A 19,841-nucleotide genomic window follows, 5' to 3' on the forward strand; every position below is an offset into this window, starting at 1 on the left:
CAGCCTCAAAATCACTGAGATCCACCTGCCTCTGCTTCCCAAATGCTAGGATTATAGGCGTGTACCACCAAGCCTGGCTTCAGCTAGTTTGTAAATAGCCTCACTGAGATGTGATTCACCTATCATGTACTCTATTTTAAGTATGTAATTCAGTGGTTCTTAATAAAGTAAAACAACCATTTATACCTTCTATATAGCTCCACTTATTCTTATCACCAAAACAACCCATAGATACTCACAGCCACTTTTCTCTCTCCCCTTTCCCTTTCTTTACTCCTATCTAGCCCCAGGCAACCATTAATGTGCATTCCATTTTATTGGCTTTGCCTCTTTCAGGTATTTCATGTAAATAAGATTCTACAATATATGGTTTTCTAAAAAGAATTCTAAAAATCCGTTGAATTTGCTCACTTGGACCTGCCTTACTAACCTTGTAGCAGATTGACTCTAAGCTCCTGTATGATGGACAGCCAGGCAGAAAGAGTCATTTTGTGGTGCACTTGCATCCCCATCCACATTGTTTCCTCTTACTGCTGGGATGGAACTTAGGGCCTTGTGCTTGGTTCTGCTACTGAGTTCTGCTGCTTAGCTACACCCCCAGCCCCATTCTTATTCCATTTTCCCAGCAGCAGCACATGGCCATTCTAAATTATGCAATCTCCAATGAAACAGATTTTGTAGGACTCAAAATGTAATTTAAACGTTTCCTTCTTTGCAGCTTGCCCTTTTTTACCCTCCCCAAATTAGCTTTTCTGATAGATTTGCTAATGATTCCCATTGTTCAGTAGTCTTACTGAACTGTTGAATCATACTCTTCATTTTCCTGTTCCTAGAACAGATCTTGGAGATAGACTAAGAAGCTGTCTTGGAAAAAGATTCCAAATTTTCCTTTCTAAGCAACAGTAGACTTGAGTCTCAGACAAACAGAGGCAGAGATGCATGCAGGTTTTAAGACTTAGAGGCCCACCCAGTAACTATTATGGCTGTGATATTTGTACTTCTAGACTTTTCTGACTGAGCATCCATAAATCTAAATATTCAAAATTCAAAATGTCCCAGTATCTGATACTGCACTTTTTTGTTTGTTTGTTTTGTTAAGATTTATTTAGCCGGGCAGTGGTGGCGCACGCCTTTAATCCCAGCACTCCAGAGGCAGAGGCAGGCGGATCTCTGTGAGTTAGAGGCTGGGCTGGACCGACAGCCTCCAAAACAATACAGAGAAACCCTGTCTCATAAAAAAAAAAAAAAAAGATTTATTTAAGTGTGTCTGTCTCTGTGGAAGCCAAAGCAGGGGCATTGAATTCCCTGCTAGATTATGAGCTGCCTGCTATGGGTGCTTGGAATTGAACTCCAAAAACAGCCTGCATTTTTAACTGCTTGCTGACTTTCAAACATCTGTACTCTACAAGTTACAGATTTAAGAGATTATAAAGAAAAGAAAGTTTTCAGATTTTGAAGCTGAGCATGGTTGTATACATATGTAATTCTACCATTCTGGTTTTTTCATTTCAGATTAGGAATATTCTGTTTTTAGTTATATTTAGTTGCAATCATGTATTTTTTAGCCTTTGGACTTCTTTCACTAATAACGCACACAGTTACTATCTTTTCACAATATTTTAGTGATCATATTATACACATACATACAGGCTCACTGTGTCACTCAGGGTGATTTGGAACTCACAACTGGCCTTGAATTTTAAAAGATCCAGGTTGTCGTGGTAGAGTTTGTTTTAGTTTTGAGTTTTTTGTTGTTGGTTTTGGTTTTGGTTTTTGATTTTTTCAAGACAGGCTTCCCTGTGTAACAGCCCTGGCTGTCCTGAAGCACACTGTGTAGATCCAATCCTGCCTCTGCCTTCCGAATACTGGGATTAAAGCTGTATGCCCCTACTACCCAGCTTGAAGGACCTTCTGACTTGCCCAAGTTCTGGGGATTGTGAATAAAGTGTTGTACACATCAATATGTAGGTTTTTGTGTGGAAATAAGTTTTGAATAGATCCAAAAGAGCAGGAGAGCTGGATCTATATTACAGGGAGCCACCAGCGATGACAGTCAGACACAGTTTATAGCCGATTGAAAGTCTTTATTCAGCTGGCTAAGACTGTACTTAGGTTTTGGGGAGGGGGTGTGTGTATTAGACATTTAGACCAAGGAGCTCATAAAGGCAAAAAACACATTCTGTTGCCTCACTCAGTAGCAGCAGGGGGATGTTCGCACAAGCAGAGACTGTCAGAAGCTAAGTTTGTTGGGGTATCTTGACCTCTGGTGTCTAGAGTAGAGTTGGGTGATTTTCCACAGGATCCTCTATCAAGGACATCAAATTCTAGCTAACCCTGAAGTGACCTTAACAGGAATACAAGGTTGAGGAACCTCTGCACACTTTTACCCAGTCACTGAGTATATGTTAAGAGTGTGTTCAGTTTTCCAGGAGAATGTCAAACTGTCTTCTAAAGTAGATGTGTCATTTACATTCCCACCAGCAGAGAATGTTACTCCAGGTCTTGCCAGCAATATGAGTTATCACTGCTTTAGAATGTTGTCGTACTGGTACCTGAGGAATAATTTCTCTTTGTAATTTAAGTTCGCTACTCTGCTGACTGGCCTGGAACCATGTGCATATTTACTATCTGTACAACTTCTTCATTGAGTTGTTTGTTCAGGTTCTTTGCTCATTTTGAAAATCAGGTTGTTGGGCTTTTTATTGTTTAGTTTTAAGAGGTTTGTTGTTTATTTTCTTGCTTGATTTTTTGTTTGTTTGTTTTTTATTTCCAGACTGGCCTCAAATTCATGATCTTTCTGTTTCTACCTTCTGAATAATGTAGAAGAAACTCACAGTAATAGGATTGATGTTTTAAAGGATGTGTTAATAGATTGGCACAGCCGGGCGGTGGTGGCGCACGCCTTTAATCCTAGCACTCGGGAGGCAGAGGCAGGCGGATCTCTGTGAGTTTGAGGCCAGCCTGGTCTACAGAGCGAGTTCCAGGACAGCCTCTAAAACAATACAGAGAAACCCTGTCTCGAAAAACCAAAAAAAAAAAAAAAAAAAAAATAGATTGGCACAAGAGATATTAAGAAACACAAGTAGAATTTACTTAAGGGAACATTGTCTCTAAAATACCTCAAAGATAAATTAGTATGCTAACAGTATGTGAAATTTAGGATGCTAGGATGTAAATGTTTAATTGCCATATCTGACCAGCCATCAAGCCTCCTTGCCTTTCCACAACAGAAGACATACTTCTAATGGGCAGCGCATGCTATGGCCACAACCATCATGAGATAGGTTCTGATCTGCCATTAAATTCCCTGTGCTTTTATCACAAAAAACATAATGGGGGTGGCCCTGGGTAACAACTATTCAAAAAGAACAACACTGATGTAATTGAAATAATTCGGGCAATATGTAATGTCTTTGCTGTGTAAATCTCCTAGCTGCCTAAGTGGCCAGACTTACAGTCTCCTGTCTCTGTTTAGATAGTTTGAAGTGTGAGCTGGGCCCGGTACTCAAAAGAGTTTTAAGGATGATGGCGTTTGTGGAATACATAAGCCTAAAATGTATATAAATTAATAAAGTCTTGTAATGGAGGCCTAACTCTTTTAGGGGGCTGTTAGCCACTACTAACCAGAGGTGCTTTAGTAAAGAGCTTTCCTTCATGTCTAAGTGTATGGAGTGATTTCTCAGTGAGAAGGCATATTATTTCTATACCACCAGTGCTGGGATTATGGACTTGCATCACCATGCCAAGCTATTACATGCTCTTTTTTTTTTAACAGATAAGGAAACCTGGATTCAAATGATTAATTTACAAAAAGTCACACAAGTGAGTCTGTTTGACTCACCTGTGTTTTCTGAAACCATAATAAAAACAAAGTACAAACTGTAAGATCCTGCTCTAAGCCAGCTCCAATCAAAGGTAGAAATGGTTTGCTAAGAAGTATCTACATCAACCATCCTGTGCCTTTTATCAATTTCCTTCTGTATAAACTGACATAACTGCTCCATAGTTTTTATTATAGATATAAAAGAAAGCCCAGAGGCATCTGGAAGAGTACAGAGCAGAGAGAAAGAAGTAGACTGAACATGGCCAGCAAACTAGACATGGCCAGGGCTATCCGTCTGCAAGAGAGGGGGCGATAGCAGGGGATAGAGAATAGAGAACACATAATGAGAGAAGCAGGAGCAGAGCGTAAAGAGAGCATATTGAGAATAACAGAATTATAAGGGTAGCTGGAGAAGGGAAGCCTGTGAACTGGAGGGAGTTTAGGGGACAGGAAGGGGTGAGAAGGGCTAGGAATCTAGCATGAACTTTGAAATGTGTAACAGGTGATAAGTTTCTGCACTTCAATATTAAGTCTCTCTGCCAATACAATAAATCAGATCAGAGTAAATTAATAGGACAGGTTTAGTGAGCAAAGCATTCCCTAGTGGACTTAGGGGAAGAGGAGAAACCACGAGGGAGAACCACTTGGCAGGTCAGGGTCCATGGCCTTGGTCTTGAGCATCTCAGGGAGAGGGGCCAAGGATGGTGGGCTTTGGGGGGGCGGGGTCTAGAATGGGAGGAGCAGGGTTGGGTGGAGCTTTCCAACATGAGGTACTTTACTTGTTATACTTTGAAGGGAACATTGGTGATGTCTGGAGGAATTTTCTGTCACAGATGTGTAGAGGGACAGTATTCATGGGTGGAAGCCAGAGAGGCTACCAATACACAAGCCTCTTTCCCTAATAATTGATCTGACTTGGAATACCAGTAAGTGTGGAGGTTAAGAAATATTGACTCTAGGGCTAGAGAGATGACCCAGCAGTTATGAGTACTGGCTGCTTTTCCAGAGGACCCAGATTCAGTTCCCAGTACCTACATGACAACTCCATTTTCAAAGTGTCTTCCACAGGCATTAGGCACATATATGGGGTACATATATTCACCTAGACAAATACCCAAACACATAAAGTTTTAAAAAATGCATTTTTGTGGGTTTTTGAAAGTGTTTTTGAGTCAGGGTCTCTATATAGTTTTAGCTGTTCTGAAATTTGCTATGTAGTCTAGGCTAGCCTTGAATTCACAGTGATTTGCCTGCCTCAGCCTCCCAAATCCTAAGATTAAGGCATGCACCACTACTCCTAACAAAAATAAATTTTTAAAAAATAAAATAAAGCCAGAAATTAAGGTGCACACCTTTAATCCCAGCACTTGGAAACAGAGGCAGGCAAATCTCTATAAGTTCATGGCCAGCCTGGTCTACATAGTGAGTTCTGAGATAGCCAAGAGCTACATAGTGAGACCTTACCGCCCAAAATAAATAAAATTATTTTTAAGAAAAAATACTGAGTCTAGTTTATTAGATGTGAAAACCTTTATGCCTTAGACATCCTTTAGCTGTCTGTCAGGATTTGGTTCTGAGGCTGAAGCCCACCTCTGTAAATATCCCACGGCACAGTCCATTAACTGGCCCTGGCACATTTCCTGCATCTTCAGCCAGAGCTGCTAAATGGTGGTTTGGATTGGGGGGGTTGTTGTTTTTTTTTTTAACAGGACAATACTTTTTCTTCCTCACGTTTCCAAGAGACAGGCTTAGTTGGCTAGCAGTTCTTGCAAAAGAGAACCTGGTAACAATACTCTAATCTGTTGCTGGCATCTTTCACTCCCTATCTGTATTTACATGGCACTGAAAATTGACTCACTGATGCCAAGCTCTGTTTCTGTGCAGTGCTCTGGTACTGTTGGCAGAGAACCCCTCTCTAGTCTTCACAGTACCACCCTACACGTGTATTTATTGCACAGCTGTTTTTCAGAAGCATGGACTGTACAAAATGCTTCTGAAGTTGGGGCTAGAACCGAAATCATTGTGTTCCTAGTTACAAAGCTAGCATGTGGATTCCTGGACTGTTTCCCTGGTTGTAGGTCTAGTCCTCTCCCCAGAATGTTGTTTGTTTCTTCATTCTTTCATAGCAACTAGTGTTTAGTTCATCATACATGAAGAAAACCACTTCACCACCTCCTTCCATTTGTGGTTAGATATAATGCTTTTCTAGTAAGTTAGAAGAAATGATAAGCAACTAAAGCAATTTGAGACTAGCTATTAAAGATGTCAGTGATCTAGACAATAGATTTGCAAGCCTGGGGAGCAATTTGGAAGTGTAGTGGAATGGAGTCTATATCAAAATGAAGAGTAATTCCTTCTAGGGAAGTGTCAGACCTTCTAAGTAAAATGGTTTAAATGACTTATGTCATTAATGAGGCCAAGAAAATCTGAGCACAGTTCTTTTAAGATAGGGTTTCTCTGTGGCTTCTGAGGCTGTTCTGAAACTAGCTCTTGTAGACCAGGCTGGTCTCAAACCCACAGAGATCTGCCTGCCTCTGCCTCCCGAATGCTGGGATTTATGTGAGTTCTGGAATTTATGTGAGTTCAAGGCCAGCCTGGTCTACAGAGCTAGTTCCAGGACAACTAGGGCTATTACATAGAGAAACCTTGTCTCAGAAAAAAAAAAACAAAAAAACAAAAAAAAAAGGGAGAAGGAAGGAAGGAAGGAAGGAAGGAAGGAAGGAAGGAAGGAAAGAAAGAAGAAAGAGAAAACAGGCATCCAAGCCAGGTGATGGCGGTGGTGGCACACGCATTTAATCCCAGCACTTGGGAGGCAGAGGTAGGTGGATCTCTGTGAGTTGGAAGCCAACCTGTTCTACAAATTGAGTTCTAAGTAGATGGCCAGGACTGTTGCACAGAAAAACTGTTTATCAAAACAAACAAACAAACAAACAAACAAAAAAAAAAAAACAGGCATCCAAAATAAAATAAAAACAAACTAGAGTAGGACAAAACAAAACAAACAAATGGGGGGGGGGGGGGCAAAGAATAAGTATAAGAAACACGTAGAGATGTAGAGACACACACATTCACATATATAGAGATGCTTGGAAACCACAATATATAAGCAAAAGACCTGTAAAGCAGAAAAATACCCACACAAAACATTGAGACAAAAACAAAACAAAAACGTAAAACACAGCTGAGCTTGTTTTGTGTCAGCCATCTATTGCTGGGCGTGGGGCCTGCCCTTTAGTGTGGTTAGTATATCTAGTGAGACTCACTTTCTGCACATTGTTCCCATATACTGCAGGAGAAAACTTCTCTGCTGATGACTGAGCAAGACACTGATCTATGAATGTAGCAGAGTGTTGTTGGGAATCATCTTGTTGCTATGTTTCTTTAACACAACAGTAGCATTGGTTTTCCCCTAGGGCTGTGGCCTGTCCAGTCTAGGGTTCCATCTCATGGAGTGGTCTTTAAATCTAGGCAGATGGTGGTGGTGACTCCCGCAGCTGTTGTGCGACGGCTGCACCCGTGTGTCTTGCAGGCAGGTACCACTGTAGATCGCAGGGTTTGTGGCTGGGTTGGTGTTTACCTTTCTCCTCTGGGAGCGTGCAGAGTGCCATACAGTGCATGAACACTGTTCAGTAGGCTGAGGGCCCTAGGTAGGCACCAATTCGACTTCTCCATATTCATTGAGTTATGTAGGGGCTGTCTTCGGCAGTAGGGCCTTATCAGTTTGTGGAGAGCAACCACTAGCTTTGCCAATAGCCGGGCTTGTTTGGGATTTCCATGGGGCTCCTTTGGCCAACAGCTCTATTAGATGTAACTCTTTTGCAGCAGGTTTCATTTGGTGGCTAGAGATGTCTAGTTGGGTCTTTGTCTCCCTGTTATTTGGTGATTCCATTTGTATTTCTTTTATATATGCATATGGTTTAAGAAGCTTCTTCCTTATTAGGTCTCCATATGACTCCTCAATTGGCCCTTATTCCCCCTCTTGCCCCTTACATTTCTTTTACTTCATGCGCTTGTGTGTGTGTGTGTGTGTGTGTGTGTGTGTGTGTGTGTGTGTGTGTGTGTGTGTGTGTGTGTACACGAATGCCACAGCACAGATGTGAAGGTCAGAGTACAATTTGTGGGAGTCAGTTCTCTCACTGTGTGAATTTGGGAACTCCAGCCTTTGGCCCTAGCAGCAAGTGGCTTACCTGATGAGCCACTTCACCAGCTCCCAGATACAGTTATTGAAGGAAGATTTCCTGTGTTAAAGGAGGGGTAAATGTGCCTGTTGCTTGTATGAATGGGATGGGGTGTGTGTGTGTGTGTGTGTGTGTGTGTGTGTGTGTGTGTGTGTGTGTGTGTATGTGTGTGTGTGTGTATAATCACAGAGTCATTAGTAGGGGTTCAAGGTCAGCGGGCACATTGATTAACACCTGCAAATGCTGTGTTTCTCATGCTCTCGTGCTTTTACTGCTTGGAAGTATGTTTGATTTTGCAAGACTTTAAGTTTTTTAGGGCTATCTGTTTATTCTACAATAGTGTTTTTCAACTTTTATTATCTTTCTCCCAAGGCATTTTTTATTCCCCTTCCCCCCCCCACGCACACAATGTGTATCCATGTATTTGAGATTATACTAAATTTACGGGGCTCTTGTGTTTTTATTATTTATGTGTGGGGAGGGGTGAAGAGATGAGAGCACACACATACTCCAGAGCACAAGTGTGTGGTTAGAGGAAAACTTCGTTGTCAGTTGGTTCCCTCCTTCCACCTTATTTTTGAGACAGGGTCTTATTTCTGGTGCTATGCTGTGTATAGGAGCTTCCATGCAATTCTCTCTGCCTAGTCTGCTGCTGTAGGAGGGCTGGGATTACAGGTGATACTACTCGAGCCACCTTTTTTTATTATTATTGATGAGTTCATCAGGTTTTTATGGTAAGCACTTTTGTCTGCTGAACTGTCTTCCTGACCTAGAGGCTTTTATTTCGTATTGGCCATGTTGAAACCACATAACCTAAAAGTGTCATCATCTAGGAAATGAACTGTTATTTGTATCTTTTCTTACAACTGAAAACTGAGACAGGGACTGTTAATAAACTAAGGCTGAAAAATATCTTCTGGTACAGTGGCCTACAGCCACTGAATAAAAGGAAAAGGAGTAAGTTTCCTATATTTCATGGTTGTTTAGAGGGCAGTTTCTCTCTTGATCATTTGAGGAAAGAGTAGAGAAGTACTAGAAGCAGCAGAGTGGTAAAAGTAGCTCTATAAAAGAAACAAATAGAGATGTTTTCACAGTGATATTTGAAGAGTAAAGGCTAGATGATGCTGCTGCATCTTGGCATAAAACCGCATTGTCCCAAGGCTGGTCAGCACTAACAGATCTGCAACTGAGAATACCTTCTAGCCTGTCTTACACGCAGAGATTCTGTTCTCCTAAGAAGGGTTGGTTCTGTCTGATCAAAAGGGTGGTTGTGTATGAAATGCACCTCAGAAGGAGGAGGAGGAAATGACATGTTCATGTAAATGAAATACAACTGCAAATTAAAGTGTCACCCTGTTAAAAAATCAGTTTTTTATTTAATTGGTTACCAAGGAAAAAAATGTCATACTGAAGTGTATATCTTAGGGAAAATTAAGCTGAAATATTACAAGTGAATCTGGAATTCAAGGAAGTTCTTGGAGGGGGGAATTATTTTAAAAATTGCCTTAATAAAAGTATTCTCATGCTACAAAGGTAGGCTCATAAATTTTTGCTGTGTTATATGCCAGCGTTTCAAAAGAGATTAACAAATATTACCTCATTTGTTCTTTACTGCCTCCTCCAGCACCCCTTTATAGGAAAAAGGTCATTTACAAAGGAGAAACTGCTTCTCCAAAGATCACTGCATGCTACCAAGACCTTCAGAACTGAAATTCATCTTCTTTTTCTGTTTTCTTTGTTTTCAGATTCCTTTGCCCACATTTGTATGAAAACCTATTTGTCTTTTCAAATGATAAACATATCTTAGTGTATATTCAGGACCTGACATATTAAGTAATACAGGAAAGGCTTATGAATGAGGTTCCATTTCCACATAGAATTGTTTCTTGTGAAAGGTTGTGTCATGTTTCTCTTCTCAGTGACTTGCCATTCAGATCTCTCCACTTTCTTGCACCTTTTCCCTCTAATTCCTGTGTTTCATTACATTCTGCAGTGGAAACATACAGAAAAGGAATGAAAGGTAATCTAATGTGCTCTATTTGTCTTCTCTGTCATCAGGGGCAGTGATTGGAGATGGACAGTCTGCCGTGGCCAGTAACATTGCCAATACTACCTACCGGCTTCAGTGGTGGGACTTCACTAAGTTTGACCTTCCAGAAATCAGCAATGGTGAGTCAATGTAAAACTGTAGCGGTAGTGGGTGAGATGTGTTTCTACTGAAACAGAACTTTAAAAACCAAAAACAAATGGAAGTAGCACTGGACTGTACATCTCTTATGGAGTTGTTGATAGCCACACACTATTTCTAAGCTTATATCCTCAGCTACTAGTTAAGCAATTCAGAAAACAGTACAGGGAAAATGTCCAGAGTCCATCTCTCCTGAGAAAATTTTGGAGAAGTTCATAGAGACCAAAAGATAGATGGAGGGCCGGGCGTTGGTGGCGCACGCCTTTAATCCCAGCACTCGGGAGGCAGAGGCAGGCAGATCTCTGTGAGTTCGAGGCCAGCCTGGTCTACAGAGTGAGTTCCAGGACAGCCTCCAAAACAATACAGGGAAACCCTGTCTCGAAAAACCAAAAAAAAAAAAAAAAAAAAAAAAGATAGATGGAGCTAAGAGAAAGAAAGAGTGAATGAGCTGAATCTGTGACCCTGAAAAAAAAAGTGTAGTGATTTTAGACTTACTGACAAATCCACATCTCAACAACCCAAATGAGCGCTATGGTTAATACCCTATTTACAAAAGTTTCTGACTGGTAAATGTTTCCTTTTAAAGAAATCCATGTCCTATGGCCCCGATTATTCAGCACTGTAGACATTTCCTTTGCCTAATATAAGACTTACGCATTTCTGGGAAGTGGTAGTCAGCCCTTGCTTGTTGGCCTCTAATGATCGCCTCACCATCACTGTTATGTTTCCTTTCTTTCTTTCTTTTTTTTTTTTTTTTTTTTTTTTTTTGGTTTTTATGAGACAGGGTTTCTCTGTATTGTTTTGGAGGCTATCAGTCCAGCCTGGCTTCGAACTCACAGAGATCCGCCTGCCTCTGCCTCCCGAGTGCTGGGATAAAGGCGTGTGCCACCACCGCCCGGCCTTCTTTCTTTCTTTTTATTTAAGTTTATTTACTTATTTTTATTACATATACAGTGTTCTGTCTGCATATTTGCCTATACACCAGATCTCATTATGTGAGCCACCAAGTGGTTGCTGGGAATTGAACTCAGAACCTCTAGAAGAGCAATCAGTGCTCTTAGCCTCTGAGCCATCTCTCCAGCCCCCATCCTTGCTTGTACCAAGCTACCATTGTTTCTTTCCTTTGATGTTACTTCATCTCATTGGTCCTGTATCTGCTGCTGCATCATCATATCATCTGTCTGCTGCCTTTTGTTTTTGCTATTATTTTGGGTTTTGTTGTTGTTTTGTTTTATTTTTCAAGACCAGGTTTCTCTGTAGCTTTGAAGCCTGTCCTGGAATTTGATTTGAGACCAGACTGACCTCAAACTCCTGAGATCCACCTGTCTCTGCTTCCTGAGTGCTGGGATTAAAGGTGTGCGGCACCACCGCCTGGCTTGTCCGATGCCCTTTACCACTACATCTTGCCTTTCAGGCCAAATTTCTGTAGATTCCTTTTTTTTCTAATGTGATTTCCAATCTGCTCTTCCTCCCCCTTTAACTTTGGTGGTGGGGTGAAGCAAAACAGATCAGAAAATTCATAATACAGTTACTGTTGGATTTGCAATAACTTAAAATTCCTTGATAATTGTTAGTAAGCCAAAATTCAGCCATTCTCTACTTGTGTGTGGCTTGGATTTTTTGAAAACTAATGCCAGTTTATATTACCTTCCTGTCATTGCAATTCTGGTTCCTGCCTTGCAGCATCTCTGTGAACTTTGATCTGCTGTCCTCTTTCGGTCTTAGGGATCGCCTGCTAATTTGATAAACATCCTTTTTCAGTCTTCCTCCAGATTACTAGCAAAAATGGTGAATCGGTCAGGAAATTCCATTAAGCCTTGTGGCATGTTTTTGGACTTTGCCTGTAGCAGTTTTGGAACATGAATTATTAGTACTTGGTCTTCACATCTAAAGCTCTTCCCTGTTAAAGACAGGATCTGGAGAGATGACTCAGCAGTTAAGAGCACTTGCTAATTTTCCAGAGGAGTAGACTTCATTTCCAGCACCATGGGAAACTCACAAGTGCCTATAACTCCAGGGGATCTGATGCCCTCTTTTGGTGTCTGAGGGCATCCATACATACATGATATACATTCACACAAAATATACACATGGGTAGGCATGGTGGCACACACCTTTCAATCCCAACACTTGGGAGTAAGAGACAGGCAAATCTCTTCAGTTCAAGTCCAGCATGAACTGTAGAACAAGTCCGAGGCAGCCAGGGCTACACAGAGACTTGTCTCAAGAACTCCTCTCCCCAAAATAAATAAGTGTGTGTGTGTGCGTGTGTGTGTGTGTGTGTGTGTGTGTGTGTGTGTGTGTGTGTGTGTGTGATGCTCTTGTTTTCTGTCTCATGTAAAGTGTTTTAAAGTATTATAAAAGTTTATAGATAACTCTAAATAATTAAGATATTTTTATCATTTCATGAATGCCAGCTTTAGTATTCCTATCAGGGAAATGAGGTTAATTTTTCATGCTTTGTTCTTAGTGAATCCTAAGTAACAACCATCCATTTTATTCTAAGTACCTATAAACCACATGTCTAATCGTCTATTTTGTTTTATTACTCTGCTTATGTGCTTGCATACACACACACACACACACACAGACACGCAGGCATGTGCACATGCACACAGTCCTGTAGAGGTCAGAGGACAGCTTTCAGGAATCAATTCTCTTCCACCTTGAGGTCCTGGGGGCGTACTCAAGTCATCATGCATGTGAGGCAAAGTGCTTTCCCCACTGAGCCATCTTGCTGGCTGATACACTAATCTGTTCTTCACCTCTATTAAGAATCCAATACAGGGGCTGGAGAGGTGGCTCAGAGGTTAAGAGCACCAACTGCTCTCCCAGAGGTCCTGAGTTCAATTCCCAGCAACCACATGGTGGCTCACAACCATCTACAATTTAATCTGGTGCTCTCTTCTGGCAGAACACTGTATCTGTAATAAATAAATAAATCTTAAAAAAAAAAAAAAGAGCCGGGCGTTGGTGGCGCATGCCTTTAATCCTAGTACTCGGGAGGCAGAGGCAGGCGGATCTCTGTGAGTTCGAGGCCAGCCTGGACTACCAAGCGAGTTCCAGGACAGCCTCCAAAGCCACAGAGAAACCCTGTCTCGAAAAACCAAAAAAAAAAAAAAAAAAGAATCCAATACAGTTTGCCCTTCCCTTATTGAAAACTTATTTGCATTTTCATCTGTAGATTTCTAACCCATATCATATTGGCCCTAGTTTACAGTTATTTTGATTTTTACTTTATTATTATTTAAATTAGATAATATAGTCGCCACTCAAAACTTATTTAAGGATATACAATAATAGGTTTCCAGCCAGGCAAAGTGGTAAATGCTTTTAATCCCAACACCCAGGAAGCAGAGGCAGACAGATCTCTGTGAGTTCAAGGCCATCCTGGTCTATTTAAAGCAAATTCCAGGGCAGCAGGAAGTTTTACACAGAGAAACCCTGTCTAAAACAAACAAAAAAGAAGTTTCAGTAGGTAGCCGCCATCAGTTTCAGTGCTTACATCTTTTGAAAGTACTGTATTTATGTGTATGCAAATGCAGAATAGTGCTTTCCACCTTTTATGTTATCCAAATGAAACATGCTATATAATACGCTCTGCACTTCTCTTTCTGTGTGCGTGCTTACGTGCATACAGAGGCCTGAGTAAGATGTCAATAGTCTTTCTCTATTGCTTTCCCTCTTACTGCCTTGAGACAGTTACTATTTCTGCCAAGTCTCTCAGGATCTTCGTGTCTCCACTTCGTAATGCTGTGGTTCTAGTGCACCTTTCCATGACCAGCATATTGCTTGGGTGCTGGGGACTTAAAGTCAAGTTACCATGCTTTTATAAAAGGACAGATGCTCTTACACACTGAGCTGTCTCTAGTTCCTCTTGTCTTGTATCCCAGGTTAGCCTGGAGCTTGCAGCAGTCCTCTTGCCCCTGCTTCCTGGAGTGCTGAGATTATAGGCATGAGCTATCACTCCCAGTGGCAGCTGCAGCTGCTGTGCTATTGCTGCTGGTGTAAGCAGCCCCCACAGCTGCCACTCCTCCTCCTTCCCTGCCCAGCACCCTTTTCTCTTTTGAAAAAATAGCTACCTAGTAATTCGTTGTAACCAGTGTCCTGTTGAAGGGCTTTGGTATTTCCAGTCTTGCTGTACAACTGCTACAGATTGTCTTTTGCATGTTCATGTCAATAAGATAACTACTTTGAAATACAGCTGCAGGGAAGAAAAGTAAGGTACATGTGTTGGTTTGATAGATATTGTCTTATCACCCTTTATACAGAATGTGCCAAGTAATAATCTCATCTATAGGTTTTGTTTGTCCTCCCCCCTGCCAAACAAGTTCTCATTCTAACTAATACTGGCTTTAAATTCAGAGCAGTCCTCTTGCCTTGGCCTGTTTGAATGCTTGTAATTACAGGTAGCCACCATACTTGCCCTACCTCCCCAATCCCATAATCTTTCAGAGTGCTCGATCTTATAAACAGTTGCTGAAGAAGTGTGTTACCAAAGTTTGAGATATTTGTGGATTTGGTAGGCTAAAGACTACTATGAGACCATTTATGTTTCTGCACATCCTTGATGGTACTGCCTTATCTTGGCTGCCCGTGTGCTTTTACCCCTTTCTCTGCATGTTACTGTTTTTTTTTTTCTTAGTAATTCTGCAGAAGTTTTTTTTAATAAATTAGAAAATTAACTTATAATAGGAGTTTCTTGTCATTTTTCTTTTGACTTTGTTGAAGGTTATTTTTGTCATAGCACTTATTTTAAGTCAAAATTATACGCCTTTCCTTTTATGGTTCTTAGGCTTTGTGTCATCAGGATCATTTCCCACTTTTATATTTTAGTTTTATACATTGAAATCTTTGATTTGCTAGGAAACTTAGTTCCAGATGACCAACTGCCATGCTTTCAACATGAGCATTAAAGCCCTCTTTATTTGGGGGTAGGTATTAATATGTACTATGGATGTATGGATCAAGATTTACTGGACTAGACTCAATATAGGCTAATATAATTTTATTTGGGAAGAAATCACTTACACAAGAAACAGATGGCGGCCACAAGTGCCTGCTCCAAGGATCCACACCAGACTGCTCTCGGTGACACCACCAGAAAACAGAGAGAGAGTGCAAACTGGGCTCCAGACCCCAGACCTAGCCCTACCCTCTGTCAAGTCCTCACCTGTGGCCACGCCCAAACAGGCATGGTCAGCACTATAGGTGGAGGGAGGGTGGAAGATGTGGGAGTGAATATCTCACTACAAGGTACCCTAGCTGTCTTGAAGCTCTCTTGTGTAGACCATGTTGACCTTGAACTCACAGAGATTTGCCTACCTCTTCCAACTGCTGGTATTAAAGCGATGAACCATAACACCCAGCAGGTTCCTAGTTTTTACTTTTAGCTGTTTTAACTGTACCACACATGTATAGTTATAGTCTTGATTTTTTACTTTTGATGGATTTAGTCAGTAAACTGGGACTTTGATTTGCTGTAGGATTCATTTTTCCAACTTATCTGCCTCCTACTAGAGGGCAGCTTTTGGTTTTAAAGCTATGTCCCTGCCTAGAAGCCTTTGACCCTTAGTTTTAGGTTCAGCAGGTACCTTTCTGCACCTCATTTAACCTTCTTTTTTGATTTAAGTTGATGATTCTTGCTACTTGTTTTCTTTCAGTTGAGATTAGGGATCTAATGAATTCTTACCTGCTAGATGCTTAGAACTTGGTAAGTAAAGCTTCACCCCATGCAGATTTTTATTTATGTGTGTGTCTATGTATGTATATGTTCTGTGTGTTTAAGTGTCTGCAAAGGCCAGAAGAGGGTGCTGGATCCCCAGGACCTAGAGTTCCAGGAAGTTATAAGTTGACGTGTGTGTGTGTGTGTGTGTGTGTGTGTGTGTGTGTGTGTGTGTGCGTGCGCGCGCGCAAACACACACACACACACTAAGAACTGAATCCATGCCCTCTAGAAGAGCAGCAAGTGTTCTTAACCACTGAGCCATCTATCTCTCTAGCCCCTCATGTAAGCTTTTTATGCTACTTTATTTGGGGGGGAAGCCAATTAAATTTCACTCGGGATTTTTTTGTTTGTAATTTGAGACAAAGTCTCTATACCCTGGTCCTGACTACCATGGGAAATATGTAGACCAGGCTGGCTTTGAACTCATAGAGATCCATCTGCCTCTGCCTCCCAAGTGCTAGGATTAAAGGTGTGATCCATCATAACCAGCTCACTCTGACTTTTGAGAATAAACTCTACGTTGGTGAATGGCTTTGATCACTAAGGTATCCTGGAGGCAGAGACCTTAAGATTCAGTGGCAGACACAGGACATGGTAACTGATACCTGTAAGGTGTGTTTATAATGCCATCTGGACTCTGATCTGATGCTGTAATTGGAGGGACTCAGAGATGTAGCCAAGAGGAAATTTGCTTCTGATTTAAACCCTCCTGGGTTTTCCAAATCTGTGTGTGATGTATTTGTAAAATACTGCAGCTGCAAGTCACTCCCATGGCCTCATCTGGACAGCAACAGGCTACCCATGGATCTTTGTACAAGGTTTTTATTTATAATTTATGGATCAGATAGGAAGGCAGAGCCATCTGCTTCTTCAGGCAGAATTTCTAGTTCCTCCTGTTCCCTGCTAAGGTATTTTCACTTGGAAATAATTTCTAATTGAGACAATATTGTATTGCAGAATCTAAAACATGGCTTCTTGCTATCCTCCTCATCACTTTTTCCCCCTTGAAGGTGCCCTTGAACTTGTTAGATTTTTTGTTTTGTTTTTGTTTTTTCTTTTCTTTCTTTCTGCCTATGTTACCCACCCCAACCCAGTGCAGTGAGTACCGATGTACACTGTTGTGTTTGGCTTCCCCTGAACCTCTAAAGCGGTTTTGGTTTTGCTTATTCTCTTTCTGTACTAGGGTTGCTTTCAAAGCCTAACATATGTAAAGTAAACATTCTCCTATGAGTTACATCCCCAGTTCTTAAGCTAGCTGTTCCATCATCCTTTCCTGTTCACCACTAAGGGACAGCCAATTGCTGAGTTCTCAACTGTGGTTCAAGACTCACAGCATCAGAGACATCTAGGGCCTTGCTGGGAAGGCAGGCTCTCAGACTCTGCCCATCATTCTTCAAGGTCACTGATGCTTGCTGCAGTTAGTGAACTACCATGGCAGAGTGAGGTATGGAGCATCGGCACGGTTCCCAGTTCTGCAAGCTGACAGTGGCTCAGGCTGAATTTCACTCACCTCTTTCTTCCTAGCTACTTACCTTATTGCTGATTCCAAAAAGGTATAAGTTGTTCTTTATCTTTGGAGCATTACTTTTCTCCACCCAAGAAAAGTAGCAGTGGTCCAAGAACTGTTCTTGTGTATTGACTCTGAAATTTCAGCCTTGTGAGGGCAAGCTGCACACATGAATTAAAGTAGTGACCACTGACCATTATAATTATTTCTGTTTCCACATTGGAAATTATTAAGCAACAAACAACAAATGTAAGCTGCTAACTGGAGCTTTGAAATAAAAATAAAATTGTAAAACTACTGCCAGGTGCTGTTTATAATGGAGCTGCCATATTCCTCTGTGCCTGCCCACATGCCTTTACAAGGGTTGCAATGTAAGCCCAGATAAATGGATCACTAGCTGTTTTTCTGAGCTCACTACAGTGACCAGGAACTGTGATGAAATTTAGTGGAGGTGGAAGAGGGAGAGAAATTTGAGATGTGACCATTGACTTGGAATCATAAGATAATACACACACAAACATAGTGGCTTGGAATTGAGACTAACAGAATGCTTTTTGTCCGTCTGCCCAGTTTTCACAGGCTTTGAGCCCAAAGCTTTCCAGATGATAAACCTTATTTTCTTCCCCATTCTCATCCTTATAATCAGTTAGGTACTTTGTAAAAGATGTTAGTAGTTTAACGTCTTTATGGTCCCTCCCCACCTCTTGGTGGTAATGGGATTGAACCTGGGTATCATGTATACAGCCAGTGTTCTGCAACTGTGATATCTCCATCCCTCTCTGTTACTTTCTGTAGTTAGGTCTTACCAAGTTGTCAAGGGTGGCCTTGAACTCTCTGTAGCACAGGCAAACCTTGAACTTGCCATGCTTCTGTCTCAGTTTTCTGAGTAGCTGGGGGTACAGACTAGGGCCAGCTCATTGTAGACTTCTGTTTTTACCCAAAATGCATGTTAGTATATAAAAGCTAGATCTCTGTACCAACAAGACAGATGAGCCATCATGTGTGTTGGGGACATTGAGTATAGGTACAGTGATAATTGTGCAAAACAGTCTGCAGCATCCTATATTGCCTTCCTATTCTCAAGTCCTACTTAACATCTTTAAGATTTATTTTATTTTTATTCATATGTATTTGTGTATGTATGCTTATAAGCATGCAGGTGCCAGGAGAAGATGTCAGACCCCTTGGAGCTAGAATTAGAGGTTGTTGTGAGCCACACCACGTGGGTTCTGAAATCAAACTCAGGAGTTGGAGTCCTCTGGAAGACCTGTTAACTGCTGAGCCATTTCTCCAGTCCTTGTACTTAATATTTGTTATTACCTATTCTTGCCTTTGGTGGCAAAGGTCCATATTCTTAATTTTGTTGTATCTTACTGAGGATTAGGTCTACATCAAGATTAGAAAAGCAAACTGGTAGCTGGGTGGTGTTGGCCTTTAATACCAGCACTCAGGAGGCAGAGGCAGGCAAATCTTTGTAAATTCAAAGTTAGCCTAGTCTACAGAATAAGTTCCAGGACAGCCAAGGCTACACAGAGTCTGTCTTGAAAACAAAAACAAAACAAAAGAGAAAGGAAAAAAATGAATTCACTACTGAAACTTTGTATCATTATTTTGTGTCTTATCCTTGACTGGAATCATGTAGTTCCAGAGAAGGAGATTGCCATGTTTTTGGCAAAGGGCTTAGGACCCTGTGTTAGGAGCAGACGGTCCCATGCTAACTAGATAAATCTAGCCATACAGGCTGGAGCAGATGGTAGATTGGGAATTGAGCAGCAGAGAGGCCTAATGGTGATAGCAGTAGTATTTGGTTGTCATTATTTTATTAGTTAGCAAACAGAACCAGCCTCAGTTTTATGTGTAATGGTGCTGTAGGTGTCAGCCCCCAGGGATTGGCACCACAGCCTAATAATCTTTGTGTTCTGATGTCATTTTTTATCTGCTCTGTTATATCTGTAGCTCTGTTAGCAACACACAGGGAAAGGGGAACAAACACAGTTTTACAAATCACTCTCAATCTCCAGTCCCATAAGTCTTCAAAACCATCTTTTGTTTCCTTGACTGGTTTCCCTTGCCATCTCTTCTATATTTTGGCTTACTGGAATACATTACGTAGATCTGATAAGGACAGCTAAGCTTGGCCTGGCTTTGCTCTTAACTTACTTTTTAACTTTACTACCCCTAGTGGTGGACATCTCTTTCAAGTAAGAGAACAAGTATAAAGTCAGCTCACATGGAGTAGAGCTAAGTGAAACAACACTTGGGAAGTTGACCTGTTTACCTGTGTCCTACTGTTCTCCTTGTGTGGGTGGTAGGTGGACCCTTTTGTTGCAGCCTCACATCAAGGATAAACCATTTCCCCTTAGCAGGGAATCCCACAGTGCAAACACAGAGAGTTCAAGTGCAAACCAAAGCTAGCA

At 41.3% G+C, this 19,841-nt stretch overlaps 1 protein-coding gene across 7 annotated transcripts in view; it reads left to right on the plus strand.

Moving 5' to 3' along the window:
• The window catches only part of Ambra1 (autophagy and beclin 1 regulator 1), a 196,486-nt gene that overhangs the window by 142,235 nt on the left and 34,410 nt on the right, over positions 1–19,841 (plus strand). For all 7 annotated transcript variants that reach the window (XM_040745841.1, XM_040745843.1, XM_040745842.1 and 4 more), the window contains one exon: positions 10,060–10,170. In XM_040745841.1, coding sequence (XP_040601775.1) covers positions 10,060–10,170 — 111 coding nt within the window. The remainder of the gene's footprint in view (positions 1–10,059; positions 10,171–19,841) is intronic.

The sequence above is a fragment of the Mesocricetus auratus genome, unplaced genomic scaffold, assembly GCF_017639785.1.
Source record: "Mesocricetus auratus isolate SY011 unplaced genomic scaffold, BCM_Maur_2.0 Super-Scaffold_100004, whole genome shotgun sequence".
NCBI classification, from domain to species: Eukaryota; Metazoa; Chordata; class Mammalia; order Rodentia; family Cricetidae; genus Mesocricetus; species Mesocricetus auratus.